The sequence below is a fragment of the Melanerpes formicivorus genome, unplaced genomic scaffold, assembly GCF_026170545.1.
Source record: "Melanerpes formicivorus ecotype bairdi unplaced genomic scaffold, bMelFor1.0.p_v2 SCAF_14, whole genome shotgun sequence".
Classification (NCBI taxonomy): Eukaryota; Metazoa; Chordata; class Aves; order Piciformes; family Picidae; genus Melanerpes; species Melanerpes formicivorus.
Genome location: NW_027142366.1, coordinates 393,096 through 417,657, shown reverse-complemented (window position 1 = coordinate 417,657; position 24,562 = coordinate 393,096). Strand labels below are relative to the sequence as shown.

General features: G+C 60.4%; 2 protein-coding genes across 6 annotated transcripts in view; one reads left to right on the top strand and one right to left on the bottom strand.

Annotated features, from left to right (window-relative positions):
- Window positions 1–728: 728 nt before the first annotated feature.
- On the bottom strand, window positions 729–7,042 carry LOC137445067 (endonuclease III-like protein 1). 2 transcript variants are annotated; one of them, XM_068146479.1, is made up of 6 exons: window positions 6,934–7,042; window positions 5,947–6,194; window positions 5,017–5,187; window positions 4,237–4,396; window positions 2,623–2,728; window positions 729–1,246 (listed from the first exon to the last, which is right to left on the bottom strand). In XM_068146479.1, exons 1-6 carry the CDS (start codon window positions 6,998–7,000, stop codon window positions 1,123–1,125), a joined length of 876 nt encoding a protein of 291 aa, XP_068002580.1. In that variant the 5' UTR covers window positions 7,001–7,042; the 3' UTR covers window positions 729–1,122. The 2 variants fall into 2 exon arrangements, with proteins under 2 accessions (XP_068002580.1, XP_068002582.1); XM_068146481.1 differs by lacking the exon at window positions 5,017–5,187.
- Window positions 7,043–7,137: 95 nt separating this feature from the next.
- Window positions 7,138–24,562, top strand: part of LOC137445065 (tuberin-like) — a 41,732-nt gene continuing 24,307 nt past the window's right edge. For all 4 annotated transcript variants that reach the window (XM_068146476.1, XM_068146474.1, XM_068146475.1 and 1 more), the window contains exons 1-19: window positions 7,138–7,192; window positions 9,424–9,587; window positions 10,744–10,830; window positions 12,005–12,115; window positions 13,135–13,279; window positions 14,317–14,434; window positions 14,893–14,941; window positions 15,680–15,805; window positions 16,662–16,735; window positions 17,099–17,225; window positions 18,125–18,268; window positions 18,383–18,520; window positions 19,143–19,246; window positions 19,504–19,585; window positions 20,289–20,444; window positions 21,090–21,206; window positions 21,629–21,751; window positions 22,583–22,689; window positions 23,397–23,550. In XM_068146476.1, the coding sequence (XP_068002577.1) occupies window positions 9,450–9,587; window positions 10,744–10,830; window positions 12,005–12,115; window positions 13,135–13,279; window positions 14,317–14,434; window positions 14,893–14,941; window positions 15,680–15,805; window positions 16,662–16,735; window positions 17,099–17,225; window positions 18,125–18,268; window positions 18,383–18,520; window positions 19,143–19,246; window positions 19,504–19,585; window positions 20,289–20,444; window positions 21,090–21,206; window positions 21,629–21,751; window positions 22,583–22,689; window positions 23,397–23,550 (2,100 nt within the window). In that variant the 5' untranslated portion in view covers window positions 7,138–7,192; window positions 9,424–9,449. The remainder of the gene's footprint in view (window positions 7,193–9,423; window positions 9,588–10,743; window positions 10,831–12,004; window positions 12,116–13,134; window positions 13,280–14,316; window positions 14,435–14,892; window positions 14,942–15,679; window positions 15,806–16,661; window positions 16,736–17,098; window positions 17,226–18,124; window positions 18,269–18,382; window positions 18,521–19,142; window positions 19,247–19,503; window positions 19,586–20,288; window positions 20,445–21,089; window positions 21,207–21,628; window positions 21,752–22,582; window positions 22,690–23,396; window positions 23,551–24,562) is intronic.

Below are 24,562 nucleotides of genomic sequence, written 5' to 3'. Positions count from 1 at the left end.
TGGTGCTGGTTGCCTGGGAGAAGAGCCCAACCCCCACCTGGCTACAACCTCCCTTCAGGGAGTTGGAGAGAGCAATGAGGTCACCCCTGAGCCTCCTCTTCTCCAGGCTAAGCAACCCCAGCTCCCTCAGCCTCTCCTCACAGGGCTGTGCCCCAGACCCCTCCCCAGCCTCATTGCCCTTCTCTGGACACCTTCAAGTGTTTCGATGTCCTTAAACTGAGGGGCCCAGAACTGGACACAGGACTCAAGGTGTGGCCTAACCAGTGCAGAGTACAGGGCACAATGACTTCCCTGCTCCTGCTGGCCACACTGTTCCTAATACAGGCCAGGAGACTCCATGAGCCTTGTCCTGTCCCTGGGCATCACTGAGCAGAGCCTGGCCCCAGCCTCTTGCCCCCCAGCCTTTAACTCTTGCTGAGCATTGCTCAGCTCCCCTCTGGGGCTGCTCTTCTGCAGGCTCTCAGCCCCAGTGCTCTCAGCCCCAGTGCTCTCAGCCTCTGCTGCTCAGAGCTGCTCCAGGCTCCTCAGTATCTTCATAGCCCTCTCTGGACTCTCTCTGGTGTCCCTTACTGCAGTGCCCACTGCCCAGCCTGGGCAGGCAATCTGGCAGGTTGCAGCTGCCTGTTCCCAGCTTGCAGGACTGGTTGCTATGGTCTCACACTTGATGAGGTCACTCCAGCCCTCCTCCCCCTGCCCTGTCTTGCACAGATGCCAGCAAACCTCATGGGTGGAAATCAAAAAGCAGCTTTATTGGATGTGTATTTATAAGCAGCAGGAGGTCTCCCAGGACAAAGCATTTCTCTGCAGCTCCTCCCAACGTGGTGGCTGCTCTGCTGGAGGTGCTGAGGCATTCAAGGAAGGGGGCTGGAGCCTTTCTCTCTGCACTTTGAAAGCCTCCTTTCTGCTCTCAAGATCTCAGCCCCTGCCAGCAGCTGCTCCCTTCCTGGTGAGGCTGCAGCAGTTCCTGTGCCCTGCAGTCACACAGCCAGCCCCATGTGAAACGTGGCTGCAGCAGGGCTCAGCCTTGGGCTGCTGCTGAGCAGAGGCAGCTTCCTTACTCCCTGAAGAGCTGCTGCTCCCTCAGTGTCCCCCAGCTTGGTTGCTCCAAGGGCAGCTGCTCCCTCAGTGTCTCTTGGCAGCTGGGCAAATGTCTTGATTGAGGCACTGGGTGCAGCGAGGGCTGAGGGGCAGGCAGGTCTGCTGGCCAAAGCCCACCAAGAGGCAGTTTATCTCCCCCCAGAGATCTCTGCAGGCAGAGGAGAAGCATCAGCCTGTCCATGCAGCTGCTTGGAGGGGCTAAGGAACAGCCCATGCTGTGACATGGTTCCCTTTCCCCTATTGCCTGCTCCTCCTGGCTTCCCAAGGAGCCTGGGAGTGGGCCCCAGCCTCCTGTGAACCACAGCCCCAACCCCTCCTGCTTGGACTCCATGATCTTGAAGGCCTTTTCCAACCTAAATGATGATTCTGTGATCCCTCTGAACTGGGGTGGGAGCAGAGGACAGGCAAGAGAATCACAGTCTGGTTTGGGTTGGAAAGGACCTTCCAAGCTCATCCAGCCCAAGCCCCTGCAGCCAGCAGGGACAGCCCCAAGCAGAGCAGGCTGCTCAGAGCCCCAGCCAGCCCGAGCCGGGGTGGTGCCAGGGCTGGGGCAGCTCCCAGGGCTGGGGCAGCTCCCAGGGCTGGGGCAGCCCGGGCCAGGCTCTCGGCACCCTCGGCATAAACCATCTCTCCCTTCGCTCCACTCTGAGTCTCTTTCCGTTCCAGGCCTGAGCTGGGACGGCTCCAGGGATGGGGCTGTGGTAATGCTCTCTTGCTAGGGCATGTGGAGGTGCAAGAGTATCCATCAGCTGTAGTCTGATACTGATGGTCAAGCATCAGTGACAGCCAGACTCCAACCATGGGCTGATGCTGCTGTGGCCATCAGGCTCAGCAAAGCCCTGTGCAGGGGAGCACCTGGTCATGGGGTGTGGGGAGGAGCAGCTGAGGGAGCTGGGGGTGTTGAGTGTGGAGAAGAGGCTGAGGGAAACCTCCTTGCTCTCTGCAGCTCCCTGAGAGGAGGCTGGAGCCAGGTGGGGTTGGGCTCTGCTCCCAAGGAACAAGGGACAGGACAAGAGGCAATGGCCTCAGGTTGCCCCAGGGAAGGTTTAGGTTGGACTTGAGGAACAGTTTCTTCCCCAAAGGGTTGTCCAGGCCTGGCCCAGGCTGCCCAGGGCAGTGGTGCAGTCCCCATCCCTGAAAGGGATTCAAAGCAGTGCAGATGTGGTGCTGAGGGCCATGGGGTGGTGCTGCCCTGGCAGTGCTGGGGTAAGGGTTGGACTCCATGACCTTAAAGGTCTCTTCCAACCCAAACCATTCTACAGTAAACCTGTCAAAAGAAGACTCAGGCCTCAGGGCCTGCAGACCCTGGCTGCTCTGGGGGTGACCAATACATCAGGCAGGAGGCAAAGAGGTGATCTGCTGCTGCTGCAGCTCTCTGGCAGAGGACAAACACCTGCAGCCCAGGGGGGACCCAAAATGCAGTCCCTGGGAATACTGCAAGCAGGACCAGCTGCAGCCATGGCTCCTGCAGCCAGCTCAAGGGGGCTTGGTGTGGAAGAGGGGGGCTGGGGTCTCAGACCTCACCTGGGCAGCCACTCCTGCAGTGCCAGCCGAGTCTCCTCAGGGTGTTTGGTCTCCTTCCTCACCCACCTCAGCCTGTTGGTGATCCTGTGCACATGGGTGTCCACAGCTGGGAAGGGAGAGCCCAGAGGTTAGGTGGGGCAGGCAGACCTGCACAAGGAGAGAGCACAGCCAGGAGCTCCCTGCCAGAGTCCTCTGCAGGGCTGCAGGAGGGACATGAGGGGAGGAGTCACCCACAGAGCAGCTCTCTGCATAGGGCCAAAGCCCAAAGGCAGCTGGGAGGGAGATCTCACACCACACAAGCTACACTCTCCCCAGATCAGGCTGCCCAGGGGGGCTGGGGCTGCCCAGGGGGCTGGGGCTGCCCCTCCCTGCAGGTGTTCAAGGCCTTGAGCAGCCTGGGCTGGCAGGAGCTGTCTCTGCCCATGGCAGGGGGTCTGGAACTAGATGATCTTCAAGATGCCTTCCAACCCAGCCCATTCTGTGAGCCCCCATGACCCAGCTTGGCTTCCAAGGCTCCTCTGCCTGCTCTGGCAGGCACAGGGCAGCCTGTCCCAGGCTCTCTTCCTCCCTCTGTCTCAGCTGCTCTTATGCAAGCCCCAGTCTCTGCCCCCTGCTTTCCCCAGCTGCAAAACACATTTCATAACAGCCAGCAGCACAGGAGGGCTTGGGAGGCTTACAGCAGTGTTTATCAAGTGCTTTGAGCTAGAAAGCTCTGAAGCAAAGTGTGTTATTGTTAGATCAGCAGTGATAAAGCTGTCTCAGGCTGACTGGGCAAAGCCCAGCACATGCCTGTAAACAGGAAGCCAAAGCCTTGCCTCCTCAGCCAACCCCCAGCACACCATTCTTTGGGAACAGTTGGCTCCTCTGGCTCCCTCTGGCCTTCCCCCCCAGCAAGGAGAGCCCTGGGCTGCAGGGCAGGAGCCAGGCTGTGTGCAGCCGGCGGTCGGCAGTGGCTGCCCAGGCAGAGCCTGGGCCCTGTGCTGGCCCTGGTGGTGGCCACTGGTCAGCAGGAACTGTTCCCAGCTTTCCCAAGGCTCCTCCAGAAAGAAGCAAAGCCACTTGGAATACTAATCTGTCCCCCGGGGCTCCCAGGCTGGAGCCTGCAGCTGTCCAGCTCCATCTGCTGGCTGCTGCCAGGGTGCTGCTCACCTGGGAGCTGTGGAGATGCCAACCTGCCCTGCAGGACAGGGGAGGGAGAGCTGCTGGGAAGCAGCCTTGGGGAGAAGGAGCTGGGGGTGCTGGGGCACAACAAGTGCCCATGAGCCAGCAAGGTGCCCTCCTGGCCAAGAAGGCAAATGGGCTCCTGGGATGTGTTAAGAAGTGTGGTCAGTAGGTCCAAGGAGGTTCTCCTCCTCCTCTACTCTGCCCTGGTGAGGCCTCAGCTGGAGTCCCATGGCCAGTTCTGGGCTCTCCAGTTCAGGAGAGACTGAAATCCTGGAGCAGCTGACCTGCTGGCAGTGGCTGAGGATCACATCCTTCACCCAACCCAGCCCTGCAGATGACTAAACTGACAGGATGCTCTCAGGCTCTGAAGCAGGCATCTCATCACCACTGCCTGGGGCATGGCTCAGGCAGCACTGAGGAGAGGGATGGGAAAGCCAAGGCCTGACCTACCTATGCCAGACACAGTGCCCCAGGCAGTGCTCATGGCCAAGTGAGCCATTTTGGGCCCCACTCCTGGCAGCTGCACCAGCTCCTCCACAGTCTGTGGGATGTCACCCCCATACTTCTGCTGCAGGATGGCTGTTGTCTGCTTGATGTACTTCACTTTGTTCTGCAGAGCCAAGGAGAAAGGCAGAAAGTTGTTCAGGGAAGAGAGACACAGCTCAGAAACCATTCCTGAGCCTGTGTTACCTGGGGGGCACACACTGGGGTTGGCAGAGAGCAGCCCAAGACCCCCCTGCCTCCAGCCTCCTCTCAGGGAGCTGCAGAGAGCAGTGAGGTCTCCCTCAGCCTCTTCTCCAGGCTGAACCCCCCCAGCTCCCCAGCCCTGCTCTCCAGACCCTTCCCCAGCTCTGTTGCCCTTCTCTGGACCTGCTCCAGCTCCTCAGTGTCCTCCTTGGAGTGAGAGGCCCAAAACTGAGCCCAGGACTCAAGCTGTGGCCTCCCCAGTGCTGAGTGCAGGAGGCCAATCCCTGCCCTGCTCCTGCTGGCCACACCATTGCTGATTCAGGCCAGGATGCTGGTGGCCTCCTTGGCCACATGAGCTCCGTGCTGGCTCCTTTTCAGCTGCTGTCAGCCAGCACTGCTGCATCACCTGCAGCTAGGGCAGCCTCAGGACAAGCCTGCAGCTGCCCTGTGCTCCTCCCCGAGAGCTCAGCTGCACAGGAGCAGGGACCAGCAGAGGGGGTCCCTCCACACACACATCATGAGCTGCTGGCAGCCTCCACTCACCCTCCAGAACCCCACAGGGTAAATCATCTCCCCCAGGGCCGCATCATCCAGCTGCAGGATGCTGTCGGGGCTGAGGCCGTGGCGCCGCAGGCGCAGCATGGCAGCCGCGGTGACCTGGTCCTTGGTCTGGCTGGAGAGCATCAGCGCCAGCAGCACCTGGTAGCGCCTCACCTGGGCAGGGGGGAGAGGGGGCTGGGCTGGGAGGGCTCTCAGAGCTCATCCAGTTCCGCTCCCCACGCCCTGGGCAGCCACAGCCTCCCTGGGCAGCTGTCCCAGTGCCTCCCCAGCCTCAAGGGGAAGAATTTCTTCCTAATGTCTCATCCCAGTAGAGCTTCTGCCAGCCAGAAGCCCTTACCCCTGGCCCTGTCACCCCCTGCCTTTGTCCAAAGCCTGGCTCTTGTCCCCACACACAGCTGCAGCTGGCTGAGCAGAAAGGCCTCTGCCAGCCTAAACTGCTCTGTCATCCTGTGGAGGCTGTGAGCAGTGCTGGTGTGCCCTCAGGCTTACAGCATCCACTCCCTGGAAGCACCAAGCCTGCTTCCCTGCCCCCATGCCCTGCTCTGCCCACAGCCGCGCTCGCCGCCAGCCTGCTCGCTGCGGTCTGGCAGCAGCTCAGGCAGAGGACAGAGCTCTCCCAGCCCAGGCTGCTCACTGCTCTCCAATGCCCAGCACAGCTGCAGATGATCAGAGAGCAGCTCAGCAAGCACAAGGGCTGTCTGAGGCCAAGCAGCCCAGGAGCAGGGAGGCAGCAGCTGACTTCTCCAGCAGGGCGAAACCCCAGGCAGGCTTCTTCCACATGCCTGCTCCTGCAGTAAGCTCTGTGGCACCAACCCCAGCCTAGAGGCCTGACAGAGACACCCACAGTGGGGCACATCCAGGGGCACAGGGAGCTGAGGGGGCTGCTGGGGCAGGGCAGCAGGGTGCTGTTACCTTCGGGGCTGCGCTGCTGTCGAAGCATTTCTGCACTCCCATCTGGTCCACAGGAGCATCTCTGCTCCTCCTCATCTCCCGGATGTTCTCCAGCTGCTGCTGCCAGTTCCTTGGCTCCCAGCGTGGCCTCTGGGGCTCAGCCCTGCTCTGCTCAGCACCATCCCCCTGCCCGGACTCGTAGGCAATGGCAACGCTCTGCCTCCTCCTGCTGCGCCGCGGGGCGCTGGCCGGGCGCTGGGCCTGGCTCACTGCACGAGATGGGAGAGGAAGCTGAGCCCTGAGGCCAGGGCCAAGAAGCCTTCGGAGCCCAGGGCTGGCCACGAGTGCCAGCAGCCAGCCTAGGGGACCCCGGCACAGGCCAGACTCCTGCTCCCCAGAGACTCACTGCAGCAGCAGCAGCGTTTCACATCCAGCCAGCTCTAGCTGGTGCCAGGGATGGGTGAGAAATGTCTGGGAAGGACCTGGGGAAGAGCTGACACCAGCTGGGGACACATGTGCCAAGCACCGAGTGACCACCGAAGGACCCACACAGACTGGCTTGGGTGGGAAAGGACCTTCCAAGCTCATCCAGCCCAATCCCCTGCAGCCAGCAGGGACAGCCCCAAGCAGAGCAGGCTGCTCAGAGCCCCAGCCAGCCCGAGCCGGGGTGGTGCCAGGGCTGGGGCAGCTCCCAGCTCTCGGGGCAGCCCGGGCCAGGCTCTCGGCACCCTCGGCATAAACCATCTCTCCCTTCGCTCCACTCTTTCCGTTCCAGGCCCTCCCCCCTTGCCCTGTCCCCGCAGGCCCTGCTCAGAGCTCTGTCCCCAGCTTTCTGGTCGGGGCCTTCAAGCACTGGAAGGCCACCAGGAGGTCTTTCGGAGCCCTCTCGTCTCCAGGCTGAGCAGCCCCGGGGCCGGGGAAGGTGTCGAGGCCCCAGCCCCTGTGCCCCCCGTACCGGCAGGCCCCAGCTGCAGGCACCCCGCGGCCCCGATCGGCCCCTCCCGGTACCTCCAGCCGCCCTGCCGAGCCCCCGGGCCGCCCTCCCGCCGCCGCTGGACAGGGCCGCGGCGGCCATGCCGGCGGCGCCGACACTACCGGCCCCGGCATGCCCCGCGGCGGGCGCGAGCGCCGGAAGGGGCGGGGCTTCCGGCGGGGGCGGGGCGCGGGGCGGGGCGGGGCTTCCGGCGGGGGCGGGGCGCGGCGCGGGGCGGCCCGGCGCGGCGAGGGCAGCGGGCCGGGGGCGCTGGGGCCGGGCCGGGGCCGGCCGGTGAGTGAGGGAGGGAGGGAGGAAGGGAGGGTCGGGAGGGGAACCCCCCGGTGGCCGCGGCCGCGCCGCCGGCAGCTGCCTTCCGCGCGGGGCCTGGCGGGAGGCTGAGGCTCCCTGCGGCCGAGCTCGGCCCGGGGGTGGCCGCTCGGGGAGCCGCGGTGTGCCGGGCGGGGGGTCCGGGCCGGGGGGCGGTGCGGGGAGTGCGCTGCGGTGCCTGCGGCACGCGGGGGAGCGCCGGGGACGCTGTGCCCTGCGCGGGGTCTGTCGGGGCGCCGGGCTGGGGCTGCGCGGGGTCTTGTGGTCGCCTTGGGCTGGCCGTGGTGAGTCCCGCAGTGACAGCTGGGCTGTGGGGTGTGGGTGTCCCCGGGGCGCCGGGCTGGGCTGGGAGCCGTGGCCTGGCCTCTGGCGGGGGGCAGCAGCATGTCCCCTGAGGGGCTGGGACAGGGCCCGGGGCACACGCCTGGGAAGCAGAGCGGATTGCTGTCTGCTGTGCTCGGGCCGGGCCGTGCCCCTGGTGCTTCGCTGGGAGGCTTCTGAGCTTGTGGGAAGCGTGGCGAGGGCAGGGGGCTGTGGCCGGGGCAGGGGGCTGTGGCGAGGGCAGGGGGCTGTGGCCGGGGCAGGGGGCTGTGGTGAGGGCAGGGGGCTGTGGCGAGGGCAGGGGGCTGTGGTGAGGGCAGGGGGCTGTGGCCGGGGCAGGGTGCTGTGGCCAGGGCAGGGGGCTGTGGCCGGGGCAGGGTGCTGTGGCCAGGGCAGGGTGCTGTGGTGAGGGCAGGGTGCTGTGGTGAGGGCAGGGTGCTGTGGTGAGGGCAGGGGGCTGTGGCCGGGGCAGGGGGCTGTGGCCGGGGCAGGGTGCTGTGGCCGGGGCAGGGGGCTGTGGCGAGGGCAGGGGGCTGTGGCGAGGGCAGGGGGCTGTGGCCGGGGCAGGGGGCTGTGGCGAGGGCAGGGGGCTGTGGCCGGGGCAGGGGGCTGTGGCCGGGGCAGGGGGCTGTGGCGAGGGCAGGGGGCTGTGGCGAGGGCAGGGGGCTGTGGCGAGGGCAGGGGGCTGTGGCCGGGGCAGGGGGCTGTGGCCGGGGCAGGGTGCTGTGGCCGGGGCAGGGGGCTGTGGCGAGGGCAGGGGGCTGTGGCGAGGGCAGGGGGCTGTGGCCGGGGCAGGGGGCTGTGGTGAGGGCAGGGGGCTGTGGCGAGGGCAGGGGGCTGTGGCGAGGGCAGGGGGCTGTGGTGAGGGCAGGGGGCTGTGGCGAGGGCAGGGGGCTGTGGCCGGGGCAGGGGGCTGTGGTGAGGGCAGGGGGCTGTGGCGAGGGCAGGGGGCTGTGGTGAGGGCAGGGGGCTGTGGTGAGGGCAGGGGGCTGTGGCCGGGGCAGGGGGCTGTGGCCGGGGCAGGGGGCTGTGGCCGGGGCAGGGGGCTGTGGCCGGGGCAGGGGGCTGTGGTGAGGGCAGGGGGCTGTGGCCGGGGCAGGGGGCTGTGGCCGGGGCAGGGGGCTGTGGTGAGGGCAGGGGGCTGTGGCCGGGGCAGGGGGCTGTGGCGAGGGCAGGGGGCTGTGGTGAGGGCAGGGGGCTGTGGCGAGGGCAGGGGGCTGTGTCCGGGGCAGGGGGCTGTGGTGAGGGCAGGGGGCTGTGGCCGGGGGCTGTGGCCGGGGGCTGTGGCCGGGGGCTGTGGCCGGGGCAGGGGGCTGTGGTGAGGGCAGGGGGCTGTGGCCGGGGCCGGGGGCTGTGGCCGGGGCAGGGGGCTGTGGCCGGGGCAGGGGGCTGGGGCTGGCTTGGGGCACAGTTTCTGATGGATGCAGTGGGTGTGCTGCTCCTTGCTCCTCCTCTCCTCACCGTGGCAGGGCTTGGATGGCCCCGCGCTCAGGTCTGTAATTCCTTCCTCATGGCACAGAATCACAGAAGCTGCTTTCAACATCTGCCTCAGCCTGCTGTGTGCTTGTCCCCTGCTGTTGGACTGGGAAGGAGGGCTTCAGCTCACAGCCACCACAGCTCTGTGCCTGTGCCTCAGAGCAGCTCAGTGCTTTGGGGGGCTGGGTGCTCTGGTGGTGCTGCCCCATCCCCAGGCAGCTGCAGGGTGTGGGTGCTGAAGGCAGGGGCAGTGCTGTTTGATCTTCAGTGCTGGGCTTCTCTCCTGTTTGGAGCAGCTTGAGACAGGCAGCTGGCAGGAAAAGCCACACTCTGAGGTTGTTGCTGGTCTCTTCCTGCTGAAGGAGTGCCCTTAGCAGGGATCCCATCTGTGTTTGCAGGACTCAGCACTGCCTGCTTGTCAGCAATGGCAAAGCCTCAGAGCAAGGATTCAGGACTGAAGGAGAGGTTCAGGAACCTGCTGGGGCTGGGAACATCTCGAGGAAGCTCCAAGTCGTCCGAGGGCAAGCAGACAGAGTTCATCATCACTGCAGAGATCCTCAAGGTGTGAGCAGGGTGCCTGCATCAGCTGAGCTGAGGGCTCTGGGAGGAGGACTTGCTCATGCTCCTGCCTGTTCTGCCACTGCAGCCCTCTCCTCTTCTGCCTTTTTACTCTCTCCCAGTTCTCTAGGGAGGGGGTTGCAGAACTCCCCCCTTGGGAGTGCCAGTGTGCAGTTGTTCACTGTTTGAGTTCTTTGGGGCTAGCTGATGGGCTGAGGCTGCCTGGCAGGTGGGATGAGCTCGCCTGGTGTTGGTCTCCTGTGTGTTACCTCAGAATGCTTGAGGAAGGGCTGAGTGCTGAGCTTGATGAAGTCCTTTGCCCTGGCAGTCAGCAGCAGCTGAGAGAGCTCTGTGAAAATGAAACAATAAATTGATGCTAACAGCTGGGGCAGCAAGGCTGTGAGCAGAGGAGTTGGCAGACAGGGAGGCAAAGAAGTCCAAAATCTTTTCTTGCCTGTGCTGGAGCAGCCAAGCTCTAACCTGCTGGAGGGCTGGGGGCCACCCCTTAGTCCCAGAACCCCAGCTGGGGGGGCTGGTTGGGCCCTCTGGGGATCACCCACAGCAGCTTGCCCAGGGGCACAGTGCCCAGGGGGGGTTGGAAGCTCTCCAGAGGAGACTCCACAACCTCTCTGGGCAGCCTGCTCCAGGCTCCAGCAGCCTCACAGCAAACAACTTTCTCCTCCTCTTCAGATGGGTTCCTGGGTTCCACTTTGTGCCCCCTTGCTGCCCCTTGTGCTGTCCCTGGGCACCACTGAGCAGAGCCTGGCCCCAGCCTCTTGCCCCCCAGCCTTTAGCTCTTGCTGAGCATTGCTCAGCTCCCCTCTGGGGCTGCTCTGCTGCAGGCTCTCAGCCCCAGGTCCCTCTTTTCTCTGCCCTTCTCCTGTGAGCTGGGCCAGCACCAAAGCCAGAGAGCTGTTCCCTGAGGAGCATGAGGTGCCTGCTGGGCTGAGAGGCTGCTGGCTGCAGCTGTGTGAGGGTTGTAGTTGTGGCTGATCAGTTCCTAATGGGGAGAAAACCAACCCACAATTGAAAGGGTTTGGAGGAGTTCTGCAGAGCTCCAGTGCTGAGTGGTGGTCACATCACCTGGGGCAGGTGTGGGGGCTGCTTTCCAGGGGTGTCTAGGAAGATGAACTTCAGTCTCTTTCCACATCCCTTTCCAGGAGCTGAGCACAGAATGTGGACTGAGTAACAGGATCCGAGCCATCAGCCAGCTCTGTGAGGTGGCAAAGACAAAGAAGATCGAAGAGGTGAAGCCTGCAGGGGCTGGGGGAGGCTGGGAGGGTGGCCCTGGAACTGGGGCTCTTCACCTCTCACAGGAGGCTTCTGTAGGTTGGGTACCTTTCAAACCTGATAACCCCAGGAGCTCTCCAAGCCTGCACAAGGATGGACCCCAGGCTAAGGAAGTGAATCTTGTGCCAGCTCCCAGCTGTGCAGCAGGGAGGACACAGCTGGTGAGCTTCCTGTGCTGAGCAGGAGGGTGCACAGGACAGCTTATGGGAGATGGTAGCCCTCTAGAGGAGCTGTCTGCTGGCTCCTGTCTTGTGTAATCATAGAGCTGCTTGGGTTGGAAGAGACCTCTAAGGTCACCCAGTCAGCCCAACAGGCCCTGGCCATACACCCTGTCCCCAGCTGCCATGACCACAGTGTCTTCAATGCCTCCAGGGCTGGGGACTCCACCACCTCCCTGGGCAGCCTGTGCCAGTCCCTTGCCACTCTGGCAGCAAAGAAACTGTTCCTCATCTCTAACCTGAACCTCCCCTGCCACAATTTCAGGCCATTTGCTCTCATTTTGTCACTTGGCCCCTGGCAGAAGAGACCAAACCTGCCTGTGCAGCCTGCACAGAGCTGTGGAGAGCCAGAAGCTCTTCTCTCAGCTTCCTTTCTTCCAGCACCCCCAGCTCCCTCAGCTGCTCCTCCCCAGCCCTGTTCTCCAGACCCCTCCCCAGCTTGGTTGCCTTTCTCTGACCTTCCTAACCAGCAGCCTCCAGCTGGTTTCAAACTCATCTTTGAGTGGGGGGTTGTGCAGGAATGGCCATGCTGAAGGGAGTGTGAGGGGGGAGCCTGAGTGGCTGGGGTGCAGATGTCACTGGGGACAGGATTTGGTGTCTCCTGTGGTTTGTCTGAGGTCACAGATTCACAGAATGATTTGGGTGGAAGGGACCTTCAAGATCACCCAGCTCTAACCCCTGCCATGGGCAGGGACAGCTCCCACCAGCCCAGGCTGCTCAGGGCCTCATCCTGCCTGGCTCTGAGCCCCTGCAGGCAGGGGGCAGCCCCCCTGGGCAGCCTGTGCCAGTTGATGGGGCAGGATGTGAAACCCCTGGAGATGTTGCTGCTTTCCTTGCTGTGATGTCTGCTGTGCTGGGTGGGGATGCCAGAAGCAGGCTGACCTGGGTGCTGCTGTCCTGTGCTTGCTTGCAGCACGCAGTGGAAGCCATCTGGAGGGTGGTGGCCGACCTGCTGCAGCCGGAGCGCCCCGCCGAGGCCAGGCACGCCGTGCTCCACCTGCTGAGGGCCATCGTGCAGGGACAGGTGACAGCAGATGCAGCTGGGCTCTGCCAGCCCTCCCTGCCTCTCCTTTTGCTTGTGCTACTGAATGGAATCCCAGTTTAAGTCTTGGTTTCACCTCAGAGCAAAAGTTTTCATACAGCTCATAGAAAACTTTGCTGGTTTGGGGCAAGGCTCTTGGAAAACTCACAGACTCGTTGGGAGGGAGCTGCAGAGCTCACCCAGCCAAGCCCTGCAGGCAGCAGGGACATCCTCCCCTGGAGCAGGTTGCTCAGAGCCCTCTCCAGCCTCACCTGCAACAGCTCCAGGCAGGGAGCCTCAACCACCTCCCTGGGCAACCTGCTGCAGTGCTCCAGCAGCCTCCTGGGGCACAACTTGTTCCTCACCTCCAATCTCAGTCTGCTCTGCTCTCATTTCAAACCATTGCCTCTCATCCTGTCAGCCACCTCTCCAGCCTGTCCAGGTCCCTCTGGATGCCATCCTATCCTCCAGTCCTATCAGCTGCACCACCCAGCTTGGTGTCATCTGCAAATGAGACCAAAAATGATGCAAGGAAAAAGAAACAAAGAGGAAATTGCTTGGGTTAAGTTCCACAGAATGTGGCAGAGTTTGATTGGACTTTTCCCAGACCCTGTAGCCTTCCTCTGCAGCTGGTTTGGATGTTTCAGCAGGTGAAGCATGCCAGAACTTCTGTGTGAGCCGTTTCTGTCCTGGCCAAGTAGAGCACACTGAGTGCTCCAGGTTTCACACCAGGTTGCACACCTGAGGCTCAGACCAAGGTTCTGGTTTCCACTGCTGTGTGGTCTGGTGGCTCCAAAATCCTCTGCTGGAGCACTGGAGTTGCAGTTCCCAGGGATCACTCTGTGTGTTGCATCCTGGCTGTGTGCTGCTGGGCAGGTTGGGAAGCCCTGAGCTGCTGAGGCTGGAGCTGTTCTCAGGGCACTGTCATGGCCTGAAGGAGGTTAATGTTGTAGACCATGATAGGGTCCTGGCCTTAGCTGTCAGCATTGAATACTGCCCCTGCTCTTCCCCTCTTGCCCCAGGGTGAGAGGTTAGGGATCCTGAGGGCACACTTCTTCAAGGTCATCAAGGACTACCCCAGCAGCGAGGACCTGCAGGAGCGGCTGGAGGTGTTCAAGGCCCTGACGGAGAACGGGCGCTACATCACCTACCTGGAAGAAGAGCTGGGTGAGCCTTGGCCCTGCCTCTCCTCACACAGCCACAGGGCAGAGCTGCTTGGAGGAGAGCTCAAAACTCCTCCAGGCCCCCCCTGAGCCAGGCCCCCCCTGAGCCAGGCCCCCCGTGAGCCAGCCCTGCAGGGTCATCACTAAACCCTGTCCCTAAGGGCGTGCTCCGGGCACTGCTGGAACCCCCCCAGGTGACTGCAGCACTGCCCTGGGCAGCCTCTTCCCACCTCTCAGATCCCTTCCAGTGAGCTCCAGCCTCAGCCTCCCCTGGGGCAGCTTGCAACCATTGCCTCTGCTCCTGTTCCTTGCCACCAAGGAGCAGAGGCTGCCCCTCCTCACCTCAACCTCCCTGCAGGGAGCTGCAGAGTGCAAAGAGGTCTCCCTCAGCCTCCTCTTCTCCAGCCTGAACCCCCCCAGCTCCCTCAGCCCTCCTCTAGCCCAGGGGCTCCAGGCCCTTCTCCAGCCTGGCTGCCCTGCTCTGGACACCTCCAGCCCCTCAATGTCCTTCCTGGAGTGAGGGCCCAGGGCTGAGCGCAGCACTGCAGCTGTGGCCTCCCCAGTGCTGAGCACAGGGGGGTGGTCACCTCCTGGCCCTGCTGCCCACCCTGCTTCTGACCCAAGCCAGGCTGCCATTGGCTTTCTTGGCCCCCTGGGCTCTGCTGGCTCATGTTCCATTGGACTCTCAACCAGCACCCCCAGGTCTGTCTCCAAGCTGCAGCTTCCCAACCACACCTCCCCAGGTCTGCAGCTCCCCATGGGGTTGTTGTGGGCCAGGTGCAGGCCCTGGCCCTTGGCCTCATTGAACTTCACCCAATGTGCCTTGGCCCCTGGGTGTCACCTGTCCAGATCCCAGTGTAAAGCTTCCCTAGCCTCTGGCAAATGGACACAGCCACCCAGCTGGGTGCCAGCTGCAGCCTCACTGAGGGTTTGGTAGGAGGAAGTCCCAGGGACAGAGGTGCAGCAAGGGAGCAAGGCAGGGCAGCAGCTCTGGGTGGGCAGCAGCTCTGGGTGTAACAGTTTGCTTCCTTCTTTCCTTAGCTGACTTTGTGCTGCAGTGGATGGATGTTGGTTTGTCCTCTGAGTTCCTCCTGGTCTTAGTGAACCTGGTGAAATTCAACAGCTGCTATCTGGAAGACTATGTAGCTGACATGGTGCAGTAAGTTGCTGTTGGCTTTTTAAGCCCTGCATGCTTGCTCTCAGGAAACTGCAGGCAAAAGGCTCAGAGAAGTGGATTTCTGTTTCCTCTGCTCTGGGTCTGTTCCATTCCAGGCCACACCTGACATTTCTGAGCAGTGTTTGGCTTCTCTTGCAATGGTCACAGCTGGTTTAGTTTAACTGCAGAGCTTTCCTCCTGTGCTGTGCTGCCCCTGAGTGCAGGGCTCAGTCTGGCCTCTGCTGTGGGATCAGTGCAGGCATCTCCAGCTGTGTCTGAGTGCAGCTCTAACCTTGCAGAGGAGCTGCTGGTGTTGAGTGGCTCTGGGGATGTTACCAACCACCTCTCAGTGAGGGGCATGATGAGTACAAGAGTGTGCCAATGTACCTGCTTTGACTCTTTGTGATTCACCTCAGATCACATCAAGCAAATCATTTGAGTTCAATGTTCTCTCCTCACAGCAAGATCTGTCTCTTGTGCATTCAGACTTCATCATCTATGGACATAGAGGTCAGTAATTTGTGCCTCAGAGTTGTGTGAAATGCTTTGAGACTGTAACTTAACTAACAAAATCACCCTCACACCAAAGAGGTTTCTCCTCCTGGGTTCCAGGCTGTGCCCCCTGCCCCTTGTGCTGTCCCTGGGCACCACTGAGCAGAGCCTGGCCCCAGCCTCTTGCCCCCCAGCCTTCAGCTCTTGCTGAGCATTGCTCAGCTCCCCTCTGGAGCTGCTCTTCTGCAGGCTCTCAGCCTCTGCTCCTCACAGAGCTGCTCCAGGCCCCTCAGCAGCTTTGGAGCCTCCCCTGGGATCTCTCCAGCAGTTCCCTGCCTGTATTGACCTGGGGAGCCCAGAGCTGGCCTCAGCACTCCAGCTGTGGCCTCCCTAGGGCAGAGCAGAGGGGCAGGAGAGCCTCCCTCAGCCTGCTGCCCATGCTGCTCTCTGTCCCCCCCAGCACACCTTTGCCTTCTTGGCCAGGAGGGCACCTTGCTGGCTCATGGGGACTTCTTGTGCCCCAGCGCTCCCAGGGCTGCTTCCCAGCAGGTCTCCCTCCCCTGTCCTGCAGGAGGTTGTTCCTCCCCAGGTGCAGGACTCTACACTTGCCCTTGTTGACCCTCATGAGGTTTCCTCTACCCAGCTCTTCCTCCTGCTCAGCTCTCACTCAGTGCCAGCACTGCCTGGCAGGGTGTCAGCCTCTCCTCCCAGCCCTGTATCATTGTTTTGACCATTTTGTCCTTCTCTTTCCCCAAGATTTCCTTGCAGGTCCTGGATGCAGTTGTTTGCTATAACTGCCTGCCCTCAGAGAACCTGCCAGTGTTCATCATCACCTTGTGCAGGACCATCAATGTGAAGGAGCTTTGTGAGCCCTGCTGGAAGGTCAGAGCTTTCTGGGGTTTGGTGACTTCACTCTTTTGGCCTTGTTTGCTTTTGAGAGTAAACTGTTTCAAGTATTCAGACTTCAGCACATTGTCAGTGTGGATCTGTCATGTATCCATGGCCCTGATGGAGCAGGTCCAGAGGAGGCCACAAAAATGACCATGGGGCTGGAGCAGCTCTGCTGTGAGTGCAGGCTGAGGGAGCTGGGGCTGTGCAGCCTGCAGGAGAGAAGGCTCCAGGCAGAGCTCACAGCAGCCTGCCAGGACCTGAAGGGCTGCAGGAAGGCTGCAGAGGGACTGCTCCCAAAGGGCTGCAGGGCCAGGAGCAGAGGCAATGGTTTGAAATGAGAGCAGAGCAGACTGAGATTGGAGGTGAGGAACAAGTTGTGCCCCAGGAGGCTGCTGGAGCACTGCAGCAGGCTGCCCAGGGAGGTGGTTGAGGCTCCCTGCCTGGAGCTGTTGCAGGTGAGGCTGGAGAGGGCTCTGAGCAACCTGCTCCAGGGGAGGATGTCCCTGCTGCCTGCAGGGCTTGGCTGGGTGAGCTCTGGAGCTCCCTTCCAGCCCAAACCATTCAGTGATTGTGCCTCCTCCCTGGAGGTGTTCAAGCCTGGGGTGGGTGAGACTTTGAGCTGCCTGCTGCAGTGGGAGGGGTCCCTGCCCAGGGCAGGGGCTTGGAACTGGGTGATCTTCAGGGTCCCTTCCAGCCCAACCCATTCTGACTCTATGGAGGTCCAGGTGGTGTGCCAGGCTTCTGCTGTGGCATGGAGGTGCCAGAGGTGTGCCCCTGGGGCAGCCAGCTGCATGTCCAGGCTGCTGGGCCAGGAGTGCAGACCTTGACCTTCTCTCTGCCTTTGCAGCTGATGCGGAACCTGCTGGGGACCCACCTGGGGCACAGTGCCATCTACAACATGTGCAGGATCATGGAGGACAGGTAAAGGAGCTGGCTGCCAGGGCCCAGGGGCTTCAGACACACAGTCACTGACCTCAGTGCAACAAGCTCCAAGCTGGTGCTTGGAAATCAGTTCCCTCCTTGGTCAGGCTGCTGAAGTTCTCAGGTGTGGTTTAAAATGGTGCTGAGTGATTTGCTCTGGGGCAAGCCTGGGGTGGACTGGATGACCCCCAGGGGTTCCTTCCAACCCTCACCTTGCAGGGCTGCTGTGATTCTCTGCTTTTAGTGTTTGTCAGTTGCTGTGCAAGGCTCTGGTGTGTGACAGCTGGGACGCCTGTGTCCCTGCTGACTCTTCCCGCGGAATGGCTGTGGCATGGTCTGAGAATCCCTTCCACCTCTTCTCAGAGCTTACATGGCAGATGCAGCACTGCTGAGAGGAGCTGTGTTCTTTGTTGGGATGGCTCTGTGGGGTGCTCACCGCCTCAGTTCCCTCAAGAATTCCCCAACTTCAGTGCTGCCTTCATTCCTCAAGGTAGGATGGGATGCTGGAGGGGCTTTGTCATCAGGTATGCATCTGGGGTCCCCTGCAGCAAGGAGATCTTTGTGTGCCTGGGAGATTCAGGTTCATGGGTTCATAGAATGGGTTGGGTTGGAAGGGGCCTTCAAGATCATCCAGCTCCAGCCCCCTGCCACGGGCAGAGACACCTCCCACCAGCCCAGGCTGCTCAAGGCCTCCTCCAGCCTGGCCTTGAACACTTGCAGGCAGGAGGCAGCCACAGCCTCCCTGGGCAGCCTGTGCCAGAGTCTCCCCAGCCTCACCGCAACGAGTTTCTTCCTCAATCTGCCCTCTCCCAGCTCCAAGCCACTGTCCCTCATCCTTGCCACTCCCAGCCCTTGTCAGAAGTCCCTCTCCAGCTCTACTGGAAAGCTGCTCTGAGGTCCCTCTGGAGCCTTCTCCAGGCTGAATGACCCCAACCCCCCCAGCCTGTCCCCACAGCAGAGGGGTTCCAGCACTCATGTCACCTTCAAGGCTCCTTCTGGAGCTGCTGCAGGAGGTCCAGGTCCTTGTGCTGGGGGCTCCAGAGCTGGGCACTGCTCCGGGTGAGCCTGGTGGAATGGTGAACTCAGTGGCAGCCTAGAGCTCTGGTGAAGCTGTCTGAGTGAAGTGCCTCAGGCAAGAGCTCCTGGCTTCTAGCCTGTGCCTGCTCTGAGGAGGGGCCTGGGTTTGCCCTCTGAGCCGCAGCTGTGGGCAGAGCACAGTCCCTGGCTCAGCGAAGTGGCTCTTCGCTCTGCCCTCTGTGTGAGAGGCCTGAATCTGCTCATCTGAGGCCCTCAGGTTGAGCTCCTCCTGAGGAAGGGGTGCTCCATTGGAGGGAGGAGGCTGCCTGGCTGCTGCTTGGTGGCTGCTGGCTGACAGCAGCTCTGTGGCAGGCCATGACCTGTCCCAACGCGGTGGTGTCCTACGAGATCGTGCTGTCGGTGACGCGGCTGATCAAGAAGTACGGCCGGGAGCTGCAGGCTGTCACCTGGGACACCCTGCTGGACATCATGCAGCGCCTGCTGCAGCAGCTGCAGGTGAGCCTCAGCCTGCCTCTGCAAGCCTGCTGCTTGCGCTGGGATCCTGCGGTCCAGCCGTCAGCCCGAGCCCGCCGGGGCCCCGGGAGCCTTGCCTACACCTTTGCCTTCCAGAGCCTGGAGAGCCAGGAGCTGAGGGCCATTGTTCATGACCTGCTGACTACAGTCGAGGAACTCTGTGACCAGAACGAATTCCATGGCTCTGAGGAGAGATTTTTTGAGCTGGTGGAAAGATGTGCTGATCAGAGACCAGTAAGGCTTTATTCCTGCCTTCCCTTGCTGCCAGTTGAATCCATTTGGTTACTCAAAGTTTGGAGCCCTCAAATAGCAAGTGAGCAGGAGACCACAGAATGGGTTGGGTTGGGACCCCCAGAGCTCACCCAGTCCAAGCCCTGCAGGCAGCAGGGACATCCTCCCCTGGAGCAGGTTGCTCAGAGCCCTCTCCAGCCTCACCTGCAACAGCTCCAGGCAGGGAGCCTCAACCACCTCCCTGGGCAACCTGCTGCAGTGCTCCAGCAGCCTCCTGGGGCACAACTTGTTCCTCACCTCCAATCCCAATCTGCTCTGCTCTCATTTCAAACCATTGCCTCTGCTCCTGGCCCTGCAGCCCTTTGGGAGCAGTCCCTCTGCAGCCTTCCTGTAGCCCTTCAGCTCCTGGCAGGCTGCTGTAAGGTCTGCTTGGAGCCTTCTCTTCCCCAGGCTGCACAGCCCCAGCTCCCTCAGCCTGGCCTTGCAGCAGAGCTGCTCCAGCCCCCCAAAGCAAGGGACTTCCTCACAGCAAGGACCCCATCAGCCTTTGTCCTGGGGTGTGAGTTGGGAAGATTGCTCTGTTGTTTTAGGCACTGAGAACTCCTTCTTGATCCTTCCATGGCAGGAATCTTCTGTGTTAAACTTGATAACCTACAGAGCTCAGTCCATTCATCCTGCCAGAGATGGTTGGATCCACAACCTGCAGATGCTGATGGAGAGGTTCTTCAGGTAGGGAGTTACAGCTTTGTGCCTGGGAGGCACTTCCAGGGCTGCTGTCCTTGGAGGTGATGTTGGTGCCTGAGGGGCTGGCCCTAGGGAGGGACTGTGGAGAGCTGTGGGAACAGGGCATGAAAGTTTGTTGAGCTAAGGAAAAGCTTTGCCCTGAGTTCTTTAAGCTTTGTTTGTGTCTCCTTATTTCCATTGCTCTTCCCTGAGTGCCAGCTGCTCTCTTGGGTCCAGCTGGAGTTGTGCTCTTCCCCCGGCAGGAACGAGAGCCGCAGTGCCGTTCGCATTAAGGTGCTGGATGTGCTGTCCTTCGTGCTGAGCATCAACAGGCAGTTCTATGAGGTGTGTGCCTGGGAAGGGCTTTGCCCCAGCCTTCTGTATGGGCTGCTTCAGCTCATCTGTGCCACCAGGCAAGGCACAGAGCTCTGCTATAAAGGTGGCCTCCTTAGGATGCTTTTCACAGACCCATAGAATGGGCTGGAAGGGAGCTCAAAGCTCATCCAGCTCCAACCCCCTGCCACGGGCAGGGACACCTCCCACCAGCTCAGGCTGCTCAGGGCCTCATCCAACCTGGCCTGGAGCACCTCCAGGGAGGGGGCAGCCACAGCCTCCCTGGGCAACCTGTGCCAGTGTCTCATCACCCTCCCTGGAAAGAATTTCTTCCTCCTCTCCAGTCTCAGTCTCCCCTCTCCCAGCTCCAAGCCATTGTCCCTCAGCCTGGCACTCCCAGCCCTTGTCACATGTCCCTCCCCAGCCCTCTCCAGGTACTGGAAGGCTGCTCTGAGGCCTTGACAAGAGTCTGTTGGAACCTTGGCTATCAAATCTGTAGGACAGGGTTAAAAACCAAACCCCTGAATCCAAGCTGAACAGAAGTGATAAATGTTTGGAGGAATGGCAGCCAGAGAGACCTCATTGGCTGGAAAAGGGAAGCTGAAGGAACCAAACAGTGGAGCTGAGGAACAAGCCTGGATCCAGCATCTCAGTGTTCTTTGTGTCTTTACCATGCCAACAGCAGAATGTCTCACAAAGGTCTGTCCTGTTGCAGGAGGAGCTGATAAATGTGGTGGTGATCTCCCAGCTGGCTCACATCCCGGAGGACAAGGACCACCAGGTGCGGAAGCTGGCGACACAGCTGCTGGTGGACCTGGCTGAGGGCTGCAACACTCACCACTTCAACAGCCTGCTGGACATCATAGAGAAGGTGAGGCTGACACTGCCACTTGCTCCTACCAGCACCACATCTTCTGCCAGATCCTCTCAGTGTGGCTGTGGAGAGTAACCCACAGCTGGGACCACTTGCCTGGCTCAACAGGACACTGTACACCTGGGGAGGGGGCTGGTCTGAAGGGCAGGGCAGGAGGGAGCTTCAGAAACTCTCTCCACTGGAGAGAGTCCACTGAGGGGCCTGGAGCAGCTCTGTGAGGAGCAAAGGCTGAGAGTCTGGAGGAGAGCAGCCCCAGAGGGGAGCTGAGCAATGCTCAGCAAGAGCTAAAGGCTGGGGGGCAAGAGGCTGGGGCCAGGCTTTGCTCAGTGGTGCCCAGGGACAGCACAAGGGGCAGGGGGCACAAACTGGAACCCAGGAGGCTCCATTTGAACAGGAGGAGAAACTTCTTTGGTGTGAGGCTGCTGGAGGCCTGGAGCAGGCTGCCCAGAGAGGCTGTGGAGTCTCCTCTGGAGAGCTTCCAACCCCCCCTGGGCACTGTGCCCCTGGGCAAGCTGCTGTGGGTGCCCTGCTTTGGCAGGGGGTTGGACTGGGTGGTCTCCAGAGGTCCCTTCCAACCCCCCCATGCTGGGATTCTGTGAATCAAAGTGGATTTAAACCATGTGCTGCTTTACTCTTTCAAAGGTGGCTGCACATTCTCTCTCATCTCCTTCTGAACTGGAGGAAAGGGACTTGCTGTCATACTCAGCTTCTTTGGAGGATGTCAAGACAGCAGTTCTTGGACTCCTGATCATTCTTCAGGTAAGCACTGCAGGGTATTGAGCACATCTTCAGAGCATTCTGCTGGATCCATTGAGTTTGGGTAGAGTGCCCTGAGGCATGGTTGAGTTGTGAAGGCCTGGTTGTTCCAGGCAGAGTGGTCTGAAGTCTTTGCAGAGGTTCTGTCCAGAGCCATCTGTTCATCAGCTTTCATACATTCATAAAGTGATTTAGGTTGGAAGGCAGCTTGAGGATCATTCATTTCCAGCCCCCTGCTGTAGGCAGGGACACCTCCCACTAGCCCAGGCTGCTCACAGCCTCTCCCAGCCTGATCCTGATGAGATGTCCACAGTTTCTCTGGGCAAGCTGTGTTCTTTCCATTGTGGTGTCCTTGATTTCTCAGTGCAGGTGGACATATCTGAGTACCAAATGTCAGCCTGCCTTTTTGCCTCATGTTTGTGCAGACCAAGCTGTACAGCCTCCCCTCCAGCCATGCCATGAGGGTGTATGAGATGCTGATCCACCACGTCCAGCGCCACTACATCTATGCCTACAGCCTGGCTGTGGCCAGCAGCATCAGATTGCAGGTATGAGCAGCAACCTCTTGCTTCCAGGTCAAAAGCTGCCTGCTGGCTTGGAATTCTAAGGTGGCAGGTGGGGAATTTGTGATCCAGAGTTTGCCAGAAGCAGAAGTTTCCTGGCTTCTAGAAACACATAGAAGTGTGGGCAGCAGATGGGGAGATGTGGTTCTGCCACTTTGTGCTGGTGAGACCTCAGCTGCAGGGCTGTGTCCAGCTCTGGACCCTTCAACACAGGAAGGACCTGGAGCTGATGGAGGGCCAGGAAAATGCTCAGGGGGTTGGAGCAGCTCTGCTGCAAGGCCAGGCTGAGGGAGCTGGGGCTGTGCAGCCTGCAGGAGAGAAGGCTCCAGGCAGAGCTCACAGCAGCCTGCCAGGACCTGAAGGGCTCCAGGAAGGCTGCAGAGGGACTGCTCCCAAAGGGCTGCAGGGCCAGGAGCAGAGGCAATGGTTTGAAATGAGAGCAGAGCAGACTGAGATTGGAGGTGAGGAACAAGTTGTGCCCCAGGAGGCTGCTGGAGCACTGCAGCAGGCTGCCCAGGGAGGTGGTTGAGGCTCCCTGCCTGGAGCTGTTCAAGGTGAGGCTGGAGAGGGCTCTGAGCAACCTGCTCCAGGGGAGGATGTCTCTGCTGCCTGCAGGGGCTGGATTGGGTGAGCTCTGGAGCTCCCTCCCAGCCCAAACCATTCCATGATCCTATGTGACAGTTCCAGAAGCGATGCCTCCTACAGAGCCAGCCACAGCAGCTATTCAAAATCCCTTTGCACATAAAGTATCACCTGAGGAGGTGGGAGGGTCTTCCACTGGCTGTTTGAGTGATTCCAGTCTCCTCTTTGTTCCAGGTCTTTGATTTCCTGCTGATGCTTCGAGCTGATTCCCTCCACCGTCTCGGCCTTGCCAACAAGGATGGAGCAGTGAGGTTCAGCCCCTACTGCCTGTGTGATTTTGTGTAGGTTTCTCATTGTGACTTTAAACTCTTTGCTGCTTTTGCCTCAGCTTGACTGTCCATCAGTAGCAATCTGCACCTTCCAAATCCAGATGAATCAATCCGCTGCTGGCCAAGGCTATAGTTGTGGCCTGGAACTGCCTCAGCTGATAGCTGCTGGTGAATTGGTTCTTGCAGCTCACTCAGCTGCAGAGCTCTCAGCCTCACACAGGACATTTCTTGCCCTGCACACAAAACTTCACTAAAATAACTGCCTGGAACCCTTTTTCACACTGGGATTTGATTGAATCATTTGTACAAACCTGGTTTTGGTCTGAAGTTCTTTGTGCAGCGTGCCCCAAAGATCTCTCTGTGTTTGTTGGGAGCCTGGAGAGAAAAGTCCTTAACCTGCCCCAAATGCCTCCCTTGGCCTGGCTGCTGGGCAGCCCTCTGGGATTTTCATTGAAAGTGCAGTTCCTATTGTTCTTTGGCCATTAAAATGGTTACCAAATAGGCAGCACTTGTAGGCCACACAAACAGCATCACAGGATGTTTTGGGTTGGAAGGGACCTCATCCATTTCCCTGCAGGCAGCAGGGACATCCTCCACTGGATCAGGCTGCTCAGAGCCTCGAGTGCCTCCAAGGACTGGGCCTCAACCACTTCCCTGGGCAGCCTGGCTCTTTTGAGCTAGATTTTTAACCTGCCTTTTTCTCTCTTTCCCTGGTGTAGAGAAACAGAGAAGAGGAGTTCTGAGAAAAAGCCTGCTGGCACACTCTCCCCACCCTCAGGGAGCCCCAGTGTGCCCTCCCAGAGTGCCACCATCCGTGTGGGTCATCTGCCGTACTCCATGGTCTTTGGGGTCCTCCTGCAGTGTTTGAAGCAAGTAGGTGCACTCTGAATGGGGGTTGTCATCTTCACATGAAATGTGCCAAGTCAAACCAGCTGGCTGCAAAGCTCTAGCCCAGAGCAGCTGACCAAGCAACACATAAATTGGTGGAGTCCCCATCCCTGGAGGGGCTTCACAGCCCTGCAGATGTGGTGCTGAGGGCCACGGTTCAGTGGTGCCCTGGCAGTGCTGGAGTAAGGGTTGGGTCTGATGATCTTAGAGGTCTTTTCCAACCATTGCCCTTCCTGGGCAGAGTCTGGGTGTCACTGTGCAGCTTTCCAGCCACCAGTGGGAGCAGCAGTTCAGCTCTTCAGAAACTAAGCAGAGCTTTCATTTTGCTCTGCTTCAGAGCAAAGACCACAAAGTGTTTCTTAAACAAAGATCAAATCCCAGCACAGGGGGGTTGGAAGGGACCTCTGGGGATCAGCCCATCCCCCTGCTGAAGCAGGGCACCCGCAGCAGCTTGTCCAGGGTCATGACCAGGTGGCTTTTGAAAGTCTTCAAAGGAGGAGAAAGTCCTCTCCTCCTCCTGCAGAGTTTGGAAGTGTTTTGAGAACTGATAACTCTTTCAGTCACAAATAAACTGAAGACAGCTGTGAACTGGAACAAATGATGGGCCCAAGGCTGAGGGACCTGGAGGGGCTTGGAGAAGAGAAGGCTCCAGGGAGACTTTGTGGTGGCCTTTCAGGACCTAAAAGGGGCTTAGACGAAAGCTAGGGACAGAGTTTTGTGTGGGGCCTGTGGTGACAGGACAGGGGGGGAGGGTTTGAGCTAGCAGAGGGAGATTCAGACTGGAGAGAAGGAAGAGGTTTGTTACACTGAGGGTGGTGAGGCCCTGGCCCAGGTTTCCCAGGGAAGTGGGAGCTGTCCCATCCCTGGAACCATGGCAGGTCAGGCTGTCTGGGGCCCTGAGCAGCCTGCTCTGCTGATTGCAGGGGGTGGACTGGATGACCTTCAAAGGTCTCTTCCCACCCAAGCCAGTCTGGGGCTCCATGACTCTACATAAATT

What these genes read in the sequence shown, in the direction of transcription:
- LOC137445067 (XM_068146479.1), bottom strand. Translation starts at nt 7,000, where the DNA reads ATGGCCGCCGCGGCCCTGTCCAGCGGCGGCGGGAGGGCGGCCCGGGGG. An exon ending in GCTCGGCAGGGCGGCTGGAG is followed by an intron (nt 6,195 to 6,933) that starts GTACCGGGAGGG and finishes CATCTCGTGCAG; the next exon opens with TGAGCCAGGCCCAGCGCCCG. An exon ending in CTGCAGGAGTGGCTGCCCAG is followed by an intron (nt 1,247 to 2,622) that starts GTGAGGTCTGAG and finishes CTCTGCCTGCAG; the next exon opens with AGATCTCTGGGGGGAGATAA.